Source organism: Meleagris gallopavo, chromosome 2 (genome assembly GCF_000146605.3).
Source record: "Meleagris gallopavo isolate NT-WF06-2002-E0010 breed Aviagen turkey brand Nicholas breeding stock chromosome 2, Turkey_5.1, whole genome shotgun sequence".
Classification (NCBI taxonomy): domain Eukaryota; kingdom Metazoa; phylum Chordata; class Aves; order Galliformes; family Phasianidae; genus Meleagris; species Meleagris gallopavo.
In genome coordinates, this window is record NC_015012.2 from 20091337 (window position 1) to 20112924 (window position 21588).

The 21588-nt window shown below is 39.0% G+C and overlaps 1 protein-coding gene across 1 annotated transcript in view; it reads left to right on the forward strand.

Annotated features, from left to right (window-relative positions):
* The first annotated feature begins 18505 nt into the window (after positions 1 to 18505).
* Positions 18506 to 21588, forward strand: part of PTPN14 (protein tyrosine phosphatase non-receptor type 14) — a 70523-nt gene continuing 67440 nt past the window's right edge. The window contains exon 1 of the mRNA XM_003203853.4: positions 18506 to 18854. Coding sequence (XP_003203901.1) covers positions 18681 to 18854 — 174 coding nt within the window. The 5' untranslated portion in view covers positions 18506 to 18680. The remainder of the gene's footprint in view (positions 18855 to 21588) is intronic.

A 21588-nucleotide genomic window follows, 5' to 3' on the forward strand; every position in this document is an offset into this window, starting at 1 on the left:
TTTTAACCTGTTCTGTGAAATAGCAAAAGGCAGAGGTTGCTGTTCTTAAACAACAACAAAAGTGTCATTTAGCTATATCTGCTGTGAAGAGAGAACAAGAAACCACCTAATAAGCCTCAAACAACTGTTATAAATGATTCATCATTTTAGAATGCGATCATGGTTGTAATCCAGTATTTAAGTCAAGTCCAAGCACTGACAAACAGGCCAGTTGGAGAGGAGAGGAGATGAGGGGAGGCCTCAGGGCGGCTGCAGCTCCTCACAGGGAGTGGAGGGCAGCCCTGAGCTCTGCTGTCTGTGTCAGGGCCCGAGGGAACGGCATGGAGCTGTTGCAGGAGAGCGGCAGCTGGGGGTTAGAGACAGGGTCTGCACCAGAGAGCGGTGGGCATTGTAGGTCCATTCTAACTTAGGTTATTTTATGAAATAAAAATAAAGAAACGAGGACACGAAATGTGAAATTTTAGTGTTTACAGATGGATTATTGAAGTTATGAAGCTAACAGGAACGTGGGGTTTCGTAACAACTAATCAAGTGTGGTGCGTATATGTTTTGGTCATTTTGTACCCTTGTATTTTTGAAAGGAGTTATGACCATTTTTTCTGTTATTTTATGTACTTAATGCACAAGCTTTTAGCGGATTGCCATTGTTAGACTCATATCTCGTTGAACAAACATAGATTGAAACAGATTCCATGCTGTGAAAACAACCATTCTCAAGCCAACTTCTTTGTGCATGTGGGTTGTGTATCATTTCCCCCAAGGAATTAACAACATACCTTGAACTTTACTTTTTAATTTGACTGAAAGAGAGAGCCTTGCTTACAGAAGAAAAAAAGCACTTCTGGATTCTAGTATCTTAAACTCCATAAAATGCTTGAATGTTTTGCTTTGATAATGTATGAAACAAATCTGGTGATCCGTAACATTGCTTTAGTGTGTTCCCTTTTTTTTCTGTAGCAAAAAGAAATAAAAGTAGACTTAAAATGATATATGACAGATGGGCTGGTGTTGGTTGAAAGTTAGCCCTCAAGCGTGAAGAAATTCCTTAGTTCTAAATTCTGCCTTCTAATATCCCAGTGGGATGTCATTTTGGTAGCCTGACAATTATTAGTTTCCCAATGTTTTCTTGCCAGTGTGCTCACCATCCATTTTGCAGTTTTTTGTTAGGCCTTTTGATACCAGAGAAGGGGCTACCCAAAAGTAGTAACAAGAAGGGGAACTATTCGGCTAACATGGTTTTGCTTTTGGAGGCAGATGATCTGAAAAATGCTTTATGTCTTTCTTGTTCTTGAAATCAGGAACTGATTGAGATTCAAAATCAGGCAGTTGAAATGAGAAAATGAATATTACAGTCACAGCTGTAGTGTAGGTTTTGCAGTCAGGGAAAAAGCTTTGCAAAAATAATATATGCAAGGGAGAAGAATCTTTCGATTCAGTTCCCTACGTATATTAACGTAAGATGGTTTTGGGGTGCTTTGGGGTACGAAATGGAACTTCCTTCCCTTCCACCTTCCTTCAGGATAATAGGAGAGAATGGAGCCCTGTTTCTAGCGCACACTTATGGGTGAGGTACTCTCCAAACGTGTTGTAACTACTCTGCTGTAATTAGGTCTAGTGTAAGGAGGTTCAGTCTCTGTGTTGGTTTTATTTATTTATTTAAGTTTTTTTGTTGTTGTTGTTCTGTTTTGTTTTATTTAGGTTTGAAAGGTTTAGTTATGTTGATTTGTTTGTTTTAGTTTTCATTTTTGTTTGTTTTTAGATGCAGTGGTTTGATCTTTCCATAGTAAATATCTCATACAACTTGCATGCCTAGCTGTCTGAACATAAGCAAAATATACATGTTTTAGAAATGTTTTTAGCTCTTAAAGTGATATCTGTCTCTTGTATTGAAGTGCTTGTCCCTGGTACTTTTCCAACCTTTGCAATCTTCCACTGATTTAAAAATAAATAAATAAGATTTGTAGCAGGGCTGCCTGAGCATTCTGCTTCAGAAATGCCTGTATGACCTAATCAGAGTAAGAAATATCTAGTACTAGTTTTAAATGGTGTGCAAATTAGATTGGCAAGAAACTGGACCATGGTTAACTTCACTTGTGTGCTGCAAACAAACTGAACCCCTCACCCATGCTGTTGTTCTTAGTCTTTAAAGTTTTGTTGGCAAAGCTCTGCCTTTTAGGAGTGGAAAACAAGTCATACCCACAATAGACACAGTTATTCTGGCAAAAAGCTCGGTGTAGTCTCTGCCAGTTTAATGAAAGCCTTTGGCTTATATCTTCTATTACGTTCAGGGAAGAGGCTTGGCTACCCCTTCCTTGCCCTGTGCTGTCTTCTCCAGCCCTGCAGAATCTGCATCTCCACAAGTGGGACTGTGCTGCTGCAGTCCCATTCAAGTATTGGTAAGCCATTAGAAGAAACTGCCATCATCACAGATCTCAATTTGTTTTTGTAGATAAAAAGAAAAGCACTATCAGAGGAGATGAAGATATCATTTGGGTGTAAAAATTGCATGAGAAGAATAACGCAAGTTGTGTCAGAAGTGGCAGAACCTCTGATGAGATTGCTTGGGACTTGTCAGTTTTTTGCACCAGTTCTGTTTTCTCAGTGATGTTTTTGCCTGGAGGCAGCGGTAAACCATCAAAATATAACAGGATATCCTGCCTTGCCAGGGAGAAGGTCTAATGGATTCAGGTCTCCCAAGGCTGTGACTGACTAATGTAAGCTATTCTCAAGTGGAACCTTCAGTTTTGGAGTGATTTTTTTTGTTGTTGTTGTTTGTTTGTTTTGATCTGTTTTTTAAAAGAAAAAGTCGTATGGTTTTTGCATACCACCAACTGCTCATGGAAGATAAGAAACTGCAGCAGCCAAAGCTTTAGATTTATTGCTATGGTTGATTTCCTGTTATTTTTAATAGGATACGGCCCCTCTGCTTTTAAACTACTGAGCTGTATCAAAGAGTGAATTGCATTTCAAACTACTGTTCCTGTAGGTTTTTGAACACATGCTTGTGACTGGGGTTCAGGTGCCCAGAGTAGGGTTATGGTTGGTTTAACGCTCTCTTTGTGTTTGCAGACATGTTACAGCTGCCAAGGATAGGGATTTTTAGGAGACAGTATTTGATTCATTTTAAAGTAGTATTGTTTGCAAAATAAAGCGAACAAAAAAACAAAACAAAAAAACAAAAAACCCTTGTGTCAGGATTTGCTCTGCACGGACAGTTGGGAAAACAAGGGTTACTTGATTGTCCAGCTCCAGCCTGGTTCACTGCATGCTCGATAAGTTTGGGAATTCGTGGCTGGCTGGAAGATAGGTTCAGGCACTTAAGCATGGTTGGAGCAGTGGTGGGAAATAGGCTGTTAAACTTTTAACAGTTGGAATTGAGGTTAAATACCAAGATTTTAGTGCAGAGAAATGAGTGTTGTGTACCTCTCTTGCACCCCATTAACTTTATTTAGATTCTCTTGACTGTTTTCATTCAAAAACATTTTGAATGCTTCGAATATCTAATCAAAATATCCCTGTGTTCTGATGTGCGATAAAAACATGGAAACAGCAGACTGAGCCAGGCCATAACAAAGAGCCACAGAGGGAGTTAGGGGAGGGAGGTCAGCTGGTCTGTAGTTTGTATGGTCCTGGTGACACTTTGAGATGGAAACGTTAGTGCCCTGTGTGGGATCCTGCTAACTCCATGACATCCTTGTGCATTGTGTAACACAGTTACCCTTCAACAAGCTGAATTCATAATTCCACTTCTTCAGTAACAATTTTTACAATAGCAGATTTCAGAACTGCATTTTAAAAATGCTGTTACTCATCTTTATGATTAGGCTTTGTAGAGGCCTTTTGTGCCTTGGTAGGCTTGGGTGGTTTTTTAGTCCTCAGACCATCCGCTTAAATAATCTTAAATCTTATATATTAATGAGCAAAGAAGTTAATTTTAGTTATTTCTTGGAATTTAGCATTAGCAGATACCCAGTTTGGAAGATACATTTCCAGTGTCCACCCTTAAAAAATTATATGCCCTATCTTAATTTGGATGCTATGATAATATCATTATTTCCTCTTTTTTCCTCTATTATTATTATAAATTATAGTTGTGATTGGTATAATCTCATGAGGAATCTCTATGTGTGTAAGAGATGGGAAAACAAAACAAATGTGATTTTCAAGTCTAGATGACGTTAGGATTGGCACATCTGCTGATTCTAGACAAGCGATCAGAAATGCATAGCAGATTTTGGTTCAAAGGGGAGAGAGCAATTCTTGTTTTCAAGGATGTAATTAATAATGCATTTTAAGAATGGAATAGTTTCATAGGTTGTATTCTTTACTTGAATATGTAGATTGACTTAACTGTTTCAGTTTAAGAAGACTGGAGTTCTTGTGTCTTAAGATGTAACTTAATATACATACAGCTGTGACTTTCTTCTCCTCTAGTGGATTCATGAAGGATCTGAATGAAATTTGTTTTCCGTTGTAGCTGACAATAGGATGTCCTTTGTTTTCTGGAGGAATTGCTTCCTCAAGCAGATCTGTTGGCTGATTATAGTGTCCCATGCTATCTACATTTTTATCCAGGTATTTCTTTTGAGACCCGTGACTTTATTTTCTTAGAAAAGAAACAAAATTCAACAGTCACTTGTTTTTGTTTTTTTTATTTTTCTTTTTTGTGTTTTTACCTTGAGATGTTCATAGTACATTTCAGATATTAGATTTTATTCCTTTTGGGGTTGCAGGAAGTGGAACAATACCTGATGGAGGTGTCTTTGCAAGCAGTACAACTATCTAGATGCTCTCTGCTTCAGATTCTAGATAAAAAAATCTCCCAGCTAAGTCTGTGAAGACTTCTAGCCAAAACCAGAGTGTCTTTGGGAAAATAAGTTATATCTAACTTATATGCAGACATTATAATAATGCCAGTCTGTGCTTATGGCACTGAACTTGAAAGTGGCTACAATAACTCCAGTGGTGGTGTTATCCTTCTCAAAGCTTTTCAGCTGAAAAGAAAATGAAGCTGACCATAAGATGTGACGTTTTTGTAGCCAGTTGTATTTCAGATGGAGCACTTACAGAAGCCTAGTCTCCCTCATGGGCACTTGTCTGACTTAGTCCTTACCTCCTGTGCACGTCATGTACTGTCACAGTTCCTTTACGTATGATTTGTAATAACAATTCTTTTCTTACCATCCTACCCTCCCATCGCAGCAGGAGAACTGTTTGTCTTTCTAAATTTAGATATCCATGGTTACATGTAATATTTTTCTCTGTTTAAACTTGGCAGTTTAAATTGCTTATGGAAAAGAAACGTGCATTCCACTACAGGAAGCCTGTAAGCAGTATTCTTCATTTACAGAATAAAATGTTACATGGAGAATTTCACTCTTCCTTCTGTAGAAGGAAAACAATACTTATAAAAGTGGGTTTATACTTATGTCTATAACCAGCCTCTTCCTCTGTTTTCTTTGTGCAGTGTTCAGGGTACCACCCTATCTAGGTTAGCTAGCTATATATGGAATGCTGCAAGGGCATGTAATTTTAATACCATTTGAGAAATTTTTATTGTCGTTGTCTTTTTTTCTCCAGCTGAAAGAGAGTATTCAAACCTTCTTAATTATGTGGACTGCTTTTTAACATAGGTGTCCTTGCCTGAAAATCTCTCTTCAATTCTTAAGTTCCCACACAATCTGTTCTCATGTTTAAAACCCCACTAATATGGGGGCTACAACCATTGAAAATGCTGTATTGGTATGAAGCTATGTAATATATTACTGTTTTTTTTGGCTATAAAAATAGTTCCCTTTGTTTTCTAAAATGCCCAAGATGCATGAAACTGTTCCATGGAGAAACAAATAAGAAATCAGGAGGCTGTTTGTCATCAACTGTGGCAGGCGGACTTGATTCCAACTTCTTGACTGTGTGAACTTACTGAAAATACTGTAATATTTTTCCCATCTCTACACAAATACATCATTCTCACCTCTGTGAGGTACTGATGGAGCAGAACTGAACCTGAAGGAGGTGATAGTTGCAGTATGCTAATGTAAAGTTATTGTAATGGAATGGCATAATTGCCCTCAGTCTCTGAATAATAGCCTATGTAAATGGATTTGTCTAACTCTTGAAAATGGATAATGAGTTATGTTGGACCTCTGTATTTGAGGAGCCAGAAGATAAATTAGGTTGAGGTGTAGCTTTGTTTTTGTATTGGTGATACAAGTCTCAGATTTTGGGCATTTTTGGTTTTTATTATTAGAAGACAAATTGGATGAATCGAGGCTTCTTTTTATTAATTGTACCAAAAACCAAAAAAAAAAGAAAAAAAAAAAAGGTGAGTGAGGAAAAATGAAAAAATGCAGCTTGAATAGGGAAAGGGGTTAAGAAGAAGAATCTGGCATGCAATATATGCTACTCACTGCTTTACTTCTTCAGAGTACAAATCAGATATTTGAAAGTTTTTTGTCCTTTCCTATCTGTGCAGAAGAAATTCCTACCTCTGAGTTCTTTGGTTATCTTTGACATCCAATTTTCTTTTTCCCTGCTCCTTCTCTACATTATGCCAGGCAAAGTCCTGGGTATTTTTCCTCTTCAGCAAACAGTATCTGCTGTGATTTACACGGGGAGAAAAAAGCTTTTCTTTTAAAACTGAATACTTTCATAAAATAGTTTCATATCCTTTCATAGCAAGGATAGGGTTGCTGTTTGAATCCTACTAAGCAGCAAACAATTACTTAGCCTGGTGGCCTGAGGAAGGATTGTGCAATGTGGATTTGGTCTTGTGGCTGCCTTCATTTATTTCCATTTGTGAGAATATGGTAAAAGGTTTGTGCTGCCCTTGTCTGTGTCAGAACACGCATCTTCCAGTGCCTAAATCATGCTACCACTTCCTGACTGCTTTACTCAAGCGCTTAGAGCTAGGAATGCAGGATTTTGCAATTCATCTGTCACAAGTAGCTAGTGAGGGGTGCAGCATCTTCCAGGCTGGCACAGACTCGCTTCAGGAAGGACTCAAAATGCCTGCTTTTTTTAAGAGTTCAGTTTGTGATCTGCAGGAACAGACTGTTCTAATGGGATAAAGGAGACAGAAAAAGGAACGCGTCCTTTCATAGTACAGGGTTTGATGCTCCTCAGAAATGCTTTATATGGAAATCAGTAATTTTGGGTTTCCTTTATCATAACACCTGATGGAGTAAGAAGGTCAAGATAAGAAACAGGATTCTTGTGATGTCTTTTAAATTTTCTTCTGGGATTACTTCATAGTCTTCTGTGTGTGGCTTTTCTGTTTGTTTTTGGTTAGTTGGTTAGTTTTGTTACTGCCTTTTTTAAAAAAAAATCTGCTAACTTTTCTTCAAAACTCCATATTTTTTTCCTCCCTCTTTCTTGAAGGTGTAATTATTTTTTAATAAACATTCCAATTCTAGGCTTTGTGCTTTTAACAGATTTGTGTTATTTTTGGCATAAGCTGTGTTATTAAGGGCTAGATGTATTTTACACTGATAATTTTGTATATAAAATTTTAGATAAAAGACTGCAGAAATGTAGCAGCTTGGCAGCCACTAAGTACATACCCCCAAACCAATGAAAGCTGGTGCTATGGTATCCCATAAGGATGTGACAGTGTTGCATTGAATCTGGTTGGGACTGATGAGAAGCACAAGGATATATGAGTAGTTCATTAAGGACTCTTTATGTTCTTTGCTTCCAGAAACTTTATAAAAAATAGATGGGTACAATAACAATAAATTCATTATTTTCTTGCAAGGATGTCCTGAATTCAGGATGCCAGTATACGGCTTTGAACTTGAGTCTGACTTAGAAGTGGATGTTGTTGTGAAGATACTCCTTCACCGGGATTCTCCTATTTATGCTCTGTGAATGCCTGTGTTATATTTAGGCACTGAAAATACTTTTGGACTGACTACCCTGCATTCAACAGTGCGGGGGTGGCTGGGGAGACACAAGCTGTGCTTTCTTTCATGGGCACTTGAGTCTCTTTCCAGCAATCCTCTGCCCTCAGTGCCAGCTGCAGCAGAGCTTTGCTGCTCTTCTGCCTACCACAGCAGTCTTGTGCAGATGGTCCTTACACTTTAGGCTGGACAGCATCTGTGCTGTAGGCTGGCCTACATTAGCCAAAGGGGAATGCTCTAACATTGTCATGATGGAGGAGGAATCTTGTTCTTTTTTTTCTTAAGTAGATCTAGTGTGAATTTGGAAATGGAGAACTGAAAGTCTTGGTAGAACAAATGGTAATGCTTTTAAACTAAGGTGGGTAATGCAGTTTTTATTAAAAGTGAGGGAGAAATTATTCTCTTTGAGGCTACTGAAGTGCTGGAACAGGCTGCTCAGAGTAGCTGTGGATGCCCAATCCCTGGAGGCATTCAAGGCCAGATTGGATTGGGGCTGTGGCACAAGATGATCTGATGAGTGGCAGCCTTTCCTGTGTCAGGGGGGTTGGACTAGGTAGTCTTTAAGGACCCTTCCATTCTTTAAGGGTCCCAAACCATTCTGTGAATCACATTTCCTGTTTTTATTGTCCGTAGGTATCTAGAGAGAAGAGCAGAGCTGCTGCTGTCTCTGAGCTGAATCACACTTCATGGGGATTGTCAGCAGTTTGCACAAGTTTCTCATTCCTTACTCTGCATGGTCTTTGTGGTGGCTTTATCTGTCACTTTATCCCTGGAATGAATTCTGTGAATAATTGCTCCGTGACCATTTGGTTCTTAGCAACTCTTTTAAAAGCACAGCTAATAATTTCTTAAAAATATAAATATACATACATTTTTTAAAAGGCCATTTAATTCTCAGCAAATTTGTCTCAGAGACTCATGATAGAAAATGGAAATGGTAAACTTCAGCAGTAAACAAAACCTGACGTGAAATGCCAGCTCACTGGGCATCAGTGGGAAGTACTTGTCTCCTTTCTCCTTCACATTAAGCTGCAGAGTAATGTGGGTGTCAGGCTTCAAGTTAAAGAAATGAGGTACTTCCAATTCACTAATCAGAGACACAGTTACAGGAAGGACTGTAATCTCATGGGCTTTCTCCACTTGTTTTGGTGCTGGGTGTTCCGACTCATCCTTCTCCCGCAGTTCCAGTTAATGCCAAGTGTAAATGACAGGATGCCTTCTCTTAGTAGGCTTCTGCAAGTCCAAGTGTGTGATGCCAAACAAGAGCAGGATATGTACAGAAAGCTTGTTTAACCATTTTTTTTTCCTCATTGATTTCATCTTCTTCTTTTCTGCTGGTTAGGTCTCATACATATTTTATTACATATTTGCTTATAGCAAAATAAAATTGCATAATAATGCAGTATTTTTCTTTGCTTGCATTCAGTAGCACTTCACTGACTACTACAGTGGATCAAAGACCTATTGGTGCCACTAGAATATGTATGTACAAGTGCACCCACCTGTACTGATACAGAAAATGTTCTGATTTTGTGCAAGTTGTGTTTTGATCCAAGTTATTCATACAGCATGCATCTTAAATTTGAGTAACTTTACTATTGTACTATATATGTTGGTCTCGATGATCTCTAGAGGTCCCTTCCAACCCCTACAATTCTGTGATTCTGTGATTCTATTTTTTCATATGAGAACCAAAAGTCAGGCTAATTAGTCTTAATTCTGAGTTGCTTGCAAAGAGCAGCAAAACAAGGTGACATTAGATGTTAAGTATTTATTTTCAGCTCATAACCCAGTAAAGAACTGGGTACAGAACATTTTTCCCTTGTGTGTTCGAAAGCAGCTACCTTTATATACAGGGTAAGTTAAACAAACTTTAATCTCATTAAAAGCTTCAAGTATGTAAACTTCAAGTATGATTCCAAATAAAGTTATCATCATATGTAAAGGGCAAATACTTAGCCCAAACAGACTTATGAAGGATGGTAAAGTAATTTTGAAGCACTGCTACTGTGCTTCAAAAAGCTGAGCCATTGTTTTTAAAACTTACTTCATATTTCTTTACATAAAGCTGCAATTTGTATTATTCTAAAGATAATATAATTTTACTTTTTGTGCAAAGCTGTTGTGTTAAGCAGAATTAATGATGAAAGGGAAGTTACAAGAAATAACCTAAATATATCTATTATAATGTTTATAACAACAAAAAGGCAGTTTTGAACAATGAAACAATATGAGATTAGTGTTTGTACAATTCCTACTGCTGTAAATGTAGTTAGCAGCTTACTGAAGTACTGTGAAAGTAAAGTCATAGTCTTCCTCCCAAGGTGCTTTGAAAGCTTTTGCAAAACATACAGATGGTGAAGGGTTCATATTGGTGGGCTTGCCTGGTATTTGAAGTGTGTGAGTTTCCCTGTTTAAAATTAGTAGGGAAAAAAACTTAGGACATCTATTGTTAATGTCTTAGTTACTGTGTGCCATCTAACACGGTGATACCCACGTAATTGTTTTCAAATGCTGTTGATCTATGTAATGTTCAGCAGAGATGAAGGAGGAGCACAGAGAGCTGCTCAGAGGCTGGTCCCGTTGGAGGCTTCAAATTCTGAGATGCCGCTCAGAAAAGTCAGTCATTTCAAAGAAAGTTCCTATTTTGGCCGTAAACCTTACTCCTAAGCCTTTTGTCTGTTTCAGGCCAGTGTTAAAGCCCACGCAGTGGGCACTGGAAAATAATCCTTTAATACAGAAAGAAAAGTACCGTTAGCTCATTTCCGCCAGCGTCTCTGTGTTTTGGATGAGGTGTTTTTCTGTTCTGCTGTTGAAAGAAATGCTGTTATTCATAGGCTCTGGCTGCATGATTTACATCAAAGCCTATATTCAGCGAAGATAAGATTTAATTTCTTCATGCGTGTGCCCACAATATAATCGTTCTTTGACGGAACTTGAAGGAATTTTTTTCAGCATTTTGTAGCATTGACATTTTAATAAACTGAGTAGTGGAGATGCTTTTTTCTTTGCAAGTTCGAAAGTTCATGTTATGATCTGACATCAAATATCTGCTTATGTAACTAAATGTGCCTATTTCTGGGTTAGGATGTACATTGCACGTGATTTTTTGATCATTATTATTTTTTCCTCTTTCTCTGTCCCTCTTCTCCCTTTCCTCTTACTTCCCCACCCCTTGGCTCTTGTTGCTTATCTTCAGCCACACTTCTCCCCTCACATTATTCCAGTTCCTCACTGGAATGGGATTTGCTGAGCCTTTCCTGGGGAGTAAATGACTACTCTGAACTTCAAGAAGCTGGACAAAGCTTTATACTTACTGCAAGTAAGCTTGCAGATAACTTGATGTCAGAGCTTTGGTTCTCTTTCTCTCAAAGAAAGTGCAGATTTGTGGTTTGGAGGGGCCACTGCACTGTTTACATTGGATTTGTTGCAAGTTGAGAGTTTCTTGCTGATCTTTCCCCTCTCCCTGTTTGTACATGTGATCCTTTAGGTTTTACAGTGTAGGTTTTTAAGAAAATATTTTCTTTCCTTGTGAGCCAAAGAGCCAGATATGTTGTGATCTCAGTATATTAGATAGGCGCCTTTTTGACTTTTGCATTCTTAAAACTTGGAGGTAGTCTGATGCGTTTTTGGAAAATTGTAATTATAACCCAAGTTGTCCCAGCTGAGAGACTTTGTAACTTTCCAAGTTTTTATACTAAGGAAAACAAAGGAGAATGGGAAGTATGCAGGCATTACTGCTGCTTTTTCTTTTGCTTGATTATAGATTGTAGAAACTCAGCTTGTGTAAAGCAGTTGAAAAGGAGGAGAGGAAATATCACACCAGTAATACATGCATGCAGAGGACCATATTTTGTCCATTTTTAGAGTCAGGCCATGATGTGATGAAGAAACAGGGAGTCAGTAGGGTGCTGAATTGATGCCTGCACTTTACTGCTGGTGTACTGGGAACAGAGAACCCTGAACTCATCCCACAGCTGGGGATGCTGGAGGCCACAGCGTGCAGAGGCTGCTGGTAGCACATGGAGCCTGCATGGCTCCAGAACCAGCTCTTCGACGTAGGTCTTTTTGACTGGTGTTGAGCAAAAAGGATAGGTGATTGTAAAATCATAGAATATCTTTAGTTGGGAGGGACTCGCTTGGATTGTCAAGTCCAGTGATGTCTGAAGTGTTTGCTTGCTTTCTCTTGTTATTTCAAACAAAGTTTTATTGCGTTGTTTGAAGTTACTGAACTCCTGGCCCCAGTTTGAATCAGTACACATTTCACTAGTGGGAATATACTAGCATGCGTAATTTTGCTCCGTTCTGATTCAGTTACTTGGCTCTACTGCAATTACTGCTTCTGTTCTTTGTCTTATTGTATATTTAAAACTTTTATTTGTGGTTTTACTTCTGTCTTTGTAACATGAGAGAATAATGGAAACACACTAGGAAATTTTCCTGTTTTTTATTAAGCATATCCTTTGCTGTTTTTATAATGTTTTTGCTTGCCTATCAATCACATTTAGCAGGAAATGTAATCTTTCATAACCACTGTGGTTCTAGCCAGCCCATAGGAGTGGAAAGCTCTTCACAAGGATGACTGCTGGAAAGAATTGAGTGGTAGTGGTAGCCATAAACATTGCTACCAAATGTAACCACTGCAGTAAAATATGGACAAGAATCAAAGTTTCTGATAAGTTTCAAGTCAGTTGAAAACAATTTAAATAGTTTACTCTGCCAGCAGTAGTTAGTTTTTCCTGATCGTTGATTGCTAGGATGTAGCTAGTAAGAGTCAAGGAGCTTTTTCTGAAAAATGGTACTTCAGGGACAGCAGCAGTCATACCCAGTCTCCTAGAAAGGTGCATCAAAATACAGCAATTCCTCTGAGAGGCCTGTCCATGTAGTAAACGTGTTTCATCTACATTTTGCAATCTTCACTGTTCTAACAGGAATTTAATTCTAGAATAAATTGCTTAGTTTGTAGGAAAAAGTATTAAAAAAAAAAAAAGAAAAGTAAAAGAAAAAAAGTGGTGCACTTTGTATCAACTCACTACTGCACAGAAAATAACATTCCTTCTCATGCCGCAGTCAGCCACAAGCTATTTCAGTTGACTGACCAAGCTGAAAACTATCCTGTTCTTCTGAGTGGCTCAGTGCTGTGCCCTGTGGAACTGCACCACGCCACAGCACAGAGGTGTAGTGTGACATTAACTGCAGCTGGAGTGGTTGGTGTGTGTTTGGGTTGGACTTTGTTGCTTTTGTTTTAATGAACAAAGTTCTACGAGACATATCTGTGAGTGGTAAAAGCTCCAGCTTTGTTACAAGTATTCTTATAGACTAACACTTACTGGAGTGGCAAGCCATGTGTCATTTAGATCATTTATGCATTTCAGCTACTGCCTTGACGCCTTAAATTCATGAAGTGTTCATCATCAATAATTGCATTAGGAAGACCTGTTTGTTGAGAGTATTCTGGAGGAAAAAGTGAGAAGGTAATGGGTAAAACAGTAGATTGCAGTTTGGGAAGCTCATGTCATTTCTGTGATAGAAACCATTTGTTTCAAACCAGAGTTTGTTGGACACTGGTATAGTGAGGTCCACAAAAACACTTGATATTTCTTCCCCTAGACACACAAGAGTAATTATGTGTCTGTCTAATGGACTTTGATCCACTAAATCTCCAGAGAACTGCTCGGTGGTTGCATAAGAAAGATGCTTTTACACCAGAAGAGTTGTTCTAGTAGAGGAGAATAGGATGAAAAGAATGTCTCTAACATTTATGTGGGTAAGTCATCAAAAGTGAAGAAAACAAGGATAGCACTTTGGTCAGAATCAGAATTATTCTTTTTACTTGAACAAGAGTTGAACTACTCTAGATAGTGTAGTAGTTAAAGTAGAATCTGACTCACTGGACACAGGGAAAATGCACGATAACTTAAATACAAAGAATCTGTTACCGTAGATGGATCTGATGGAAAACTGGGAAGGGAAACTTGGAATGGAACTGGGAAGGTAGAAATGCTGAGATCATCTTTGCTCACTGTGTATTGGTGTCCTATGATGCATCTGATGATGCACAGTGGTATTAACAATAGCTGTTGTCTTCTGTTTTAAATGTCCTCAGGGAGTTCTTGGCCACCCTGTGTGCATGTAGGTGATTGCTAGATGCCTAGAAGCCTCTCTATGAGAGGAGGCTGTTTCACAGATAGAGATGCCCTCTCTTAGGTGAAATGTAGATGGATTGTGCCGCACTTCCTGTCTCCCTAACACTGTTATTTTTATTCTTCCCTCAAACCGTAGGCTGCACCCCACATGAGTGCACACCAAGTGCTGCGGTTTCATGCCCAGCCCAGGGTTACATAGCTGTGTGAGGTGTGCTGCTGCTCCTGCTGGGCCAGGAATGCTGGAAGGGAGCCAGATGCTGTTGGTAAATACAGGCTGCTGTTTGACAGTAATTGCTTTTTTCCTGGAGTTTCAAAAATTGCGTACAGAAGCCAGTGAAGTGAGAGAATGCATTCTACTTTAAGTGCATTTTGTATCAGATGCCATTTTATTATTATTTTTTTAACTTTCGTACAATAATGTCGTACAGTAGTATATAGAAACATTGAATAACCCAAGTTGAAAGGGACCTATAAGGATCATTGAGTTCAACTCCTATATGTGAAGTCTGGAATAGATGAGCAAGTCACATGCTTGCAAATGTGCTGAGAGTTGTATTGGCCTATAATTATTTATTGGCCTTTTTTTTCTCTTGGCTTTAAATAAATCTGAGGAAGCAAGTGAATGCTGTGCTAATGGAGCAGTGTCCTTCATCACACAAAGGAGCTTCTGCCACATGACCTCTTCCTCATGAAATACTGAGCTGTTCTCCTTTGTCCCTTCAGTCTGCCTTGCAAAAACTATTACTAAGAAACTCCAGCCAGCTCCAGATGACATTGGTAGAGCAGAGGAAGAGTTGTTTTTTGTAGTTCTGGTTAGTTTGATTTTTTCAGATTTGGAAAGGGTGTAAAATGTTGGCTTGATTTTTGTGTACTCATTGTTTCATGTGGTCATAACAGTGGTTTAACTCACACTCCCTCTTTGAGCTGTTTTCTAGTGAAAGCTGTTAAGAGAACTTAGGTTATGTTTGGAATGTGATTGTGGGTTAAAAGTAGGACTTTTATTCTGTGGCAAGTCTGTTTTCATTCTTTATCTTTGCTATGTTCCGTAGCCATTAACTTTATCCACGTGGCCTTTTCAAACAAACAGTATAGGAAATAGGATTTAAGTGTTTATGCCAGCAAATGGGATGGCCCATTTTTCATTTTTTTTCTTACTTTGCTCAGACAGGATAATACTTATATGAGGGCTGCTCTGAAAGTAATGCTTCTTCTAATACGTTCGCCCGTGCCATCAGAGCCGTACGTTGATGATGCAGCAGTAGAAGTTAAACCTTCCCGCCAATATTCCATTACGCTGTGCTGCTGCATGACAGACAGCAGCGCAGGAGCAGGCTGACAAAATGGCACCTGATGTGGAAATGCGTATGAAGCAAAGGTGTGTCACTGAATTCCTGAACCCATGTTTTGCCTAAAAATTCACCCTCTGCCATGGGCAGGAGCAGGTCTCATGTCTGCTGTCTTCATGGACCTACTTTCTTACCAGAGTACTGCCTACCATCAACACGCAAGATTTTGAGCAAGAGTCATATTTTCACTGAATGTCTGAGAACAAGGCACAGATTCTCTGTGGTGCCTGGAAACTTGACTATAGTAGAGATGTTAATTCAGTAGGCACAGTTGTCTCCCTTTTGCATTCAGAAGAGTGCTGGGTTTTTGCTTAACTTTCTGTCAAGTTTTCAGGTGAAGAGCTCTATTTGTGGAAAAACTCAGCACTCCATGTAGTAGACCAGAACCCTTCTGTTTCCAGCCTTCTCCTTTTTCAGTTGTCTGCAACATTCTACCAGTGAAAATTGAGAGCCCTGATGCTTTTGAAAACATACAAACATAATGAAGCATAATACTCTGTTTGATTTAGGAATCTGTAAGTGATCTGGGCCTTTGAGATCTTACTTAGAAGGCTTAACAGAAACATTGAAAGTGACAGCTTAACAGAAAACCAAAGTGTAAAAGTGGTCCAAAATCCAGAAATTGTGTAAACGGGAAAGTTTGACATGTGCACTGAATTCAGAATTAACCGTTGTTAAAGGCTGGTCATATTTGAGCCAGTTGATGTTGTCTCAGCCTCATCATCTTAAGGGCAGTGTTTCATATGGCAGAGCTGACATCATGCTCTCTTGTATATTTGTGTGAAATAAAAATGTAACCCGAACCATGTTATACAAAGTGTAACACAAAGACATTAACCCATTTGTATGTCTGCATCCAGAGAAAGTGAGGCCAGCTGTTGGCCCTTTATAGACTTGAGAAAAAATTCCTGTTACTTTACTGCTTCTAGAAAAGTGAAGGAAATATTGCCCTTATTTACATAAGCAAACCAGATGATAGAACAATTAATTTGTAGTCCCATTAACATTCTCACTGTGTGGGGATTGATGGTTTTATTCCAGAACAGATTGTCTGTATGCAAGTCTTCTGGGACAGTGGATCATTAAAGAGTTGGATCGTTTAATTTTTATGGAGTATGATATTACTTTTTTAAAAGACTAGCTAAAACCCTCTGTGTCCCACTTAAAATCGTCTGCAAAGCCAGGGACTGAACAAAAATACTGTTCTTGATAAGATATATATATAGTTCTCCACACCCTTAATTCTTTGTAATTTCCTTTCATTCTTCCCACTGTTCAACTTCATTTGTGCTTTTGGATAGATTAATGGGAAAAAATAGCTGCCAAATAGTTAGCCAGGGGTTAAAGCATAGACTGACCTGCTTTTTAGTATACGGATCTGCTCTGTTCTCCCAATGATCTTGGACAAGCTGGCTGATGTTTGTTTTAATTCCTCTTCTCTGAATCACAGTTAATATGTCCCTGCCTCATCAGATTGTTTTGAGGGTGAATTCATTAATGTTTGATGGCTTCTGATATTACAGTGATGCAAGGTATAATAATTCTCTCACGCAATCCTGAAAATATTAAATAATGTTTGTACTCACAAAAGTTAGAAATGAGAAAGTACACCAGCTAAGCTGATTGATTTGTTTGCACCTCTGTCAAATAGTACATGTCCTTTCTCAGATTCTGTAGGTGTTTCTATGGTAGAGCTAGCAAATTACTCTGGTAATTTGCACACCCAAATACTGACGAGTTGCTTGTGTTTTTCTTTATGTGACTTTGGTTTGGATTGTGTTGCCCTGACCCCCTAATAAATTACAAGTTATGTTGGCTTTAGAAAATGTTCTTGATCAAATACGTGGTAGTTATGTTTTGAGTATAACAATAATCACTGTAGTCAATTGGGCTGCTTCTAATAATCTCCATAGCAACTACATTCATTAAAAACTGATTCATCCAGTTCTATGCCAAACAATACATGTGGGCAGTGTGCTATCTATTTGAAATGTCACATTCAGCTAAGTGATGCATACTCTGCTGGCAATGCTTTCTGTTATGTCCCTTAAGAAGAAATGGGAGCTAGTTTTTATTTTTAGTATTATTTAAGAGAAGTGGACTTCTAAGTGCCATTGTTAGCATTTCTCCATCTTGTTCTCCAGAATATTCAAAATTAACCAGGAAAGCTTGGTAACAAGTAATTTCTGTGGTTGTTTTTCTTTTTTCATTTATTTCATTCCTGCCTGCGTGTGGAAAATGACTGTGAGTCTGGCTGTGCCAGTACAAATGCTTTGTTTTGATTTAAATGGAACTCGATCCTATCAAAAATTAGGAAATAAATAAATAGGATCATAATGTTTTAGATGTCATTAATCTGTATCTTTAGTTCTTTTGTCTGCTTTGTATTTTGGCTTAATTAGCAGTTCTGTGCCTCCTTGATAAATTTTAGGAGGAGTAGTAAAGAACGATGTCCAGAACAGGTGTTCTCTTTCTCCCACTTGGTTTTGGCCTCCTCCCTGATATCTAACAGTTACTCATTCCACCTGAAAGGGCGAAATGCAGAACTACTTTGGAGCTGGAAGGGAGCAAAATGTCAGGAATTGCCTCAGAGGAACCTCTTCTGTAAAGTCTTGGATGCTTCTTGCCTTTCACATGCATGCTTCAGGTCTGATATTTCTTAAGTACTGAGCACATGCATTTCCTGTTGACTACAGCCAGACTTTCTTCTTTCAAACTCTCACCTCTTTTAAATTCTGTTCTTCCTTAGCTACTTAAGCTAGCTTTCAAAGCTTGCCTGAGGACACCAAAAACCTAACTTGGAGATTATGTTATAGACCCCTGTGGTGGGTTAATGATGGGAAAGTTAGCACCTCTGTCTGTTTGCCCAGTAGAGTTGCAGTTTTCATTGAGCTTCTCATAGAGTGACTTTGCAACTAAGTTTATGCCTTAAATTCAGTGCCAAGATAGAATTTTTGGAAGATTTGTATTAGAACGTGTTCTTTTGGGAGATGTCATGATTGCCTGACAGTCATAACTGTAGAGGTGTTTAAGGGTTTAAATGTGTCTGTTTTCCCTTAAGCAGTCTTTTGTTATGCTGATCTTTGGGAACATCATATTTTACACCTAACTCTATTTATTTGTATGTATTTCACAGGAATTCCTTGGAGCCTGCCCTGGGAATGGACAGCCACCTCCATTTTTGGAGGAGAGTAGTGCCAATTGAAGAGACCTCCAAGGCAAGTCAAAAACTGTGCTGATACTCTTAGAAGAGTAGAGGGAAGAGACAACCTTCGAGGCCAACAGCCATGCCTTTCGGGCTGAAACTACGACGGACCAGACGCTACAATGTCTTGAGCAAGAACTGCTTTGTGACACGGATCCGTCTGCTGGACAGCAATGTCATCGAGTGCACGCTCTCTGTGGAGAGCACAGGGCAGGAGTGCTTGGAAGCTGTTGCTCAGAGGCTGGAATTACGTGAGGTAAGAGTAACCAGGAAAGGCCATCTGTCACTTTATAACTTGACACATTTTTAGTGGACGTGAGCCAGCAGTGTGCGCTTGCAGCCCAGAATGCCAGCTGTATTCTGGGCTGCATCACAAGATGCAGAATGAGGGAAGGGATTGTACCCCTCTGCTTTGCCCTTCTGAGGCCCCATCTGGAGTACTGTGTCCAGGCCTGAGGGCCCCTAGCACAAGAAAGATGTGGAGTTGTTGGAACAGATCTAGAGGAGGGCCATGAAGATGTTCAGAGGAGCACCTCTCTTATGAAGACAGGCTGACGGAGCTGGGCTTGTTCAGCCTGGAAAAGAGAAGACTCTGGGGAGATCTCATAATGGCCTTCCAGTACTTGAGAAGAGCTTATATAAATAGGAGGGAGACCAACTTCTTGCACAGTCTGATAGTGATAGGACATGGGGAAATGGTTTTAAACTAAAAGAGGGGAGATTTAAGTTAGATATTAGGTGAAAATTTTTTACTCAGAGGGTGGTGAGACACTGGCACAGAGAAGTTGTGGATGTCCCATCCCTGGAGGTTCAAGGCCAGCTTGACTGGGACCCAGGGCAGCCTGATCTGGTGGGTGGCAGCCCTTGTTCATTTGAGTCGTGTTAGTTTTAAAACTGGCCAGGTATGACCAACAGCTGAGGCTCAGACAAACTTCTTCTGGTTGCGTAAACACTGAAGATAGAGCAGCACCCAGAGTGCTGTGCTATTGCTCTTTCATTGTAGCTTTGAGAAGTCTTTGAAGTATGAGGGTGAAGTTTCTTCTTTTCTTAGAAAATGATGGGTGTTACTTTCTGAATCAAGATGCTGATAGGCCAAGTTGCAGTCATGTTTATCTGAGTGAAACCCTGATTTCATTGACATGATAGGTTGAATTACGTCAGTGAGAATGAGCTCTCTGGCTTTCAAAGATATACCTTAATAGAAATATATTCTTAATACTAACTTACTACAACAGGCAGCAATTGTTCTAGTAGCTGAACAGCTACTACAATTTGAGGGTGGGTTTTTTCTTTTTTTTGTTTAACTGAAATTAACTTAACTGAAAACTTAGTATCTGAAACAACAAAAGGTTTCTTTCAGTTGCAGTACTTACAGAAAAGTTTAGAGACCCAGACTTATCTTATTAAAGACCAAAATCATTTATTTTCTAGCTCTCACTGTAGAGTTTAAGTGTTGAGCCCTTTGGAGAGAAAGCTCCCTCCAGTGTGTGGCATTGAACTGTCTTATCTTAAATTCTGTGGACTTCTTATGTATCCTGCATGCTTATGGGCTTTTGCAAACCACAGATTGAAAATCATTGCCTGGGAACTGCTCTGTATTGTCTGACTGTCCTGCTGGATCTTGCAGTGACTTACATTTAGGGCCCTTTGTAATGGTGGCGACTGGAAGGTAGCATACAAATAGCTAATGCAGATGAGAGCTAAACAAACACTCATTTTGCAGATCAGCAATGATAAAGAGTGAGAGAAGAATCTCACTTGTCTTTCTGTAGAATAGGCAGAGGAATGTGCCAGCAGGAATAGGGTAGAATCAGAAGATAGTATGATGGTTTTTTATAAACATTTAGAAGCATCTCTGCTACCCCAATCTTTTAGACATGAGGAGTTCCCAGTAATTGAAAATGATTTCTTTTTCTTGTTGGGGACACATTGGAGTGTCTGTACAGAGGCTAGGTATTTCCTTTTCCTTCCAGTGCAGAGAGGAGTGAAAAGAACGAAGTGATTCTCCTTGTATTCCTTGTGGTTTATCAAGTTGGTGCAGTGTGGTGTCTAAGGATTCTTTCTGTACAAATCCACCTGCCTTTGTGAACAATAGCTCTATCAGTGGGTTAGCATTCTTCTTCACAAAGCATATTGTGATTTCAGAATATGTTTTGTTCCACTTTGGAATGAAGCCTGAAGTCTCAAAATTTTCCAGAAAAAGATATCAGACAGTATAGTAGCAAAGGAAGTTGTTTTGGGCAGTATTCAGTTTTATGGGGGTTTTGTATTGCTTTGGTGTTTTCTTTCATTTTCAAAATTGTTTGTGTCATGCAAAAAGAAATGTCAGCACAAAGAGTTTGTGTTTTAAGATGAAAAAATATTTTAACAACACAGGAGAGAATGCTTTGATGTTGTTGGAACACTTTCCCCTTCTTTCATCACCCTCCACTTTTTTTTCTAAACAAAGTTTTGGCAGTATTGAACCAATTTTATAAAGTTCAGATTTCAACAGTACAGCATATTTTAACAGAAGTATTCTCGAGTCTCTTCTATTTTTTCCTCTTCTGATTGATTCTAGTAGCACCCACTGCTGCTTGTTTAGGAGAGAATTACTTGCATCTTCAAACCCTTAGGTGTGCCTTCATCTTCTTTGCTCCTCATGTAAGAAATCTTTGGAACTAGCAAGCTCTGAGATGCTTGTTAATGTGTGCTGACCTTTCTGACCTTAAATTCAATTCTTATTTGGACCCTCTAGTCTTCATGACATGGCTTACATGAAGAAGGAGAGAAAGCTAATGCAATAATTTTGTGACAGTCCTGTTCCCTCTTTAGAGTTTTCATAATTTTCCAGTCACTGACCAATCAAATTTCACAGAAAGGTCGAAGATATTTTGACAAAGCTTGATCTATAAGATTCCCACAACTTGATAGCTCAGTAGAATGGAGAGACCACACTAAATGTATCGGTTGAGGAAGAAAAGCAGTTTTGCAAGAATCCGTGTTGGAGA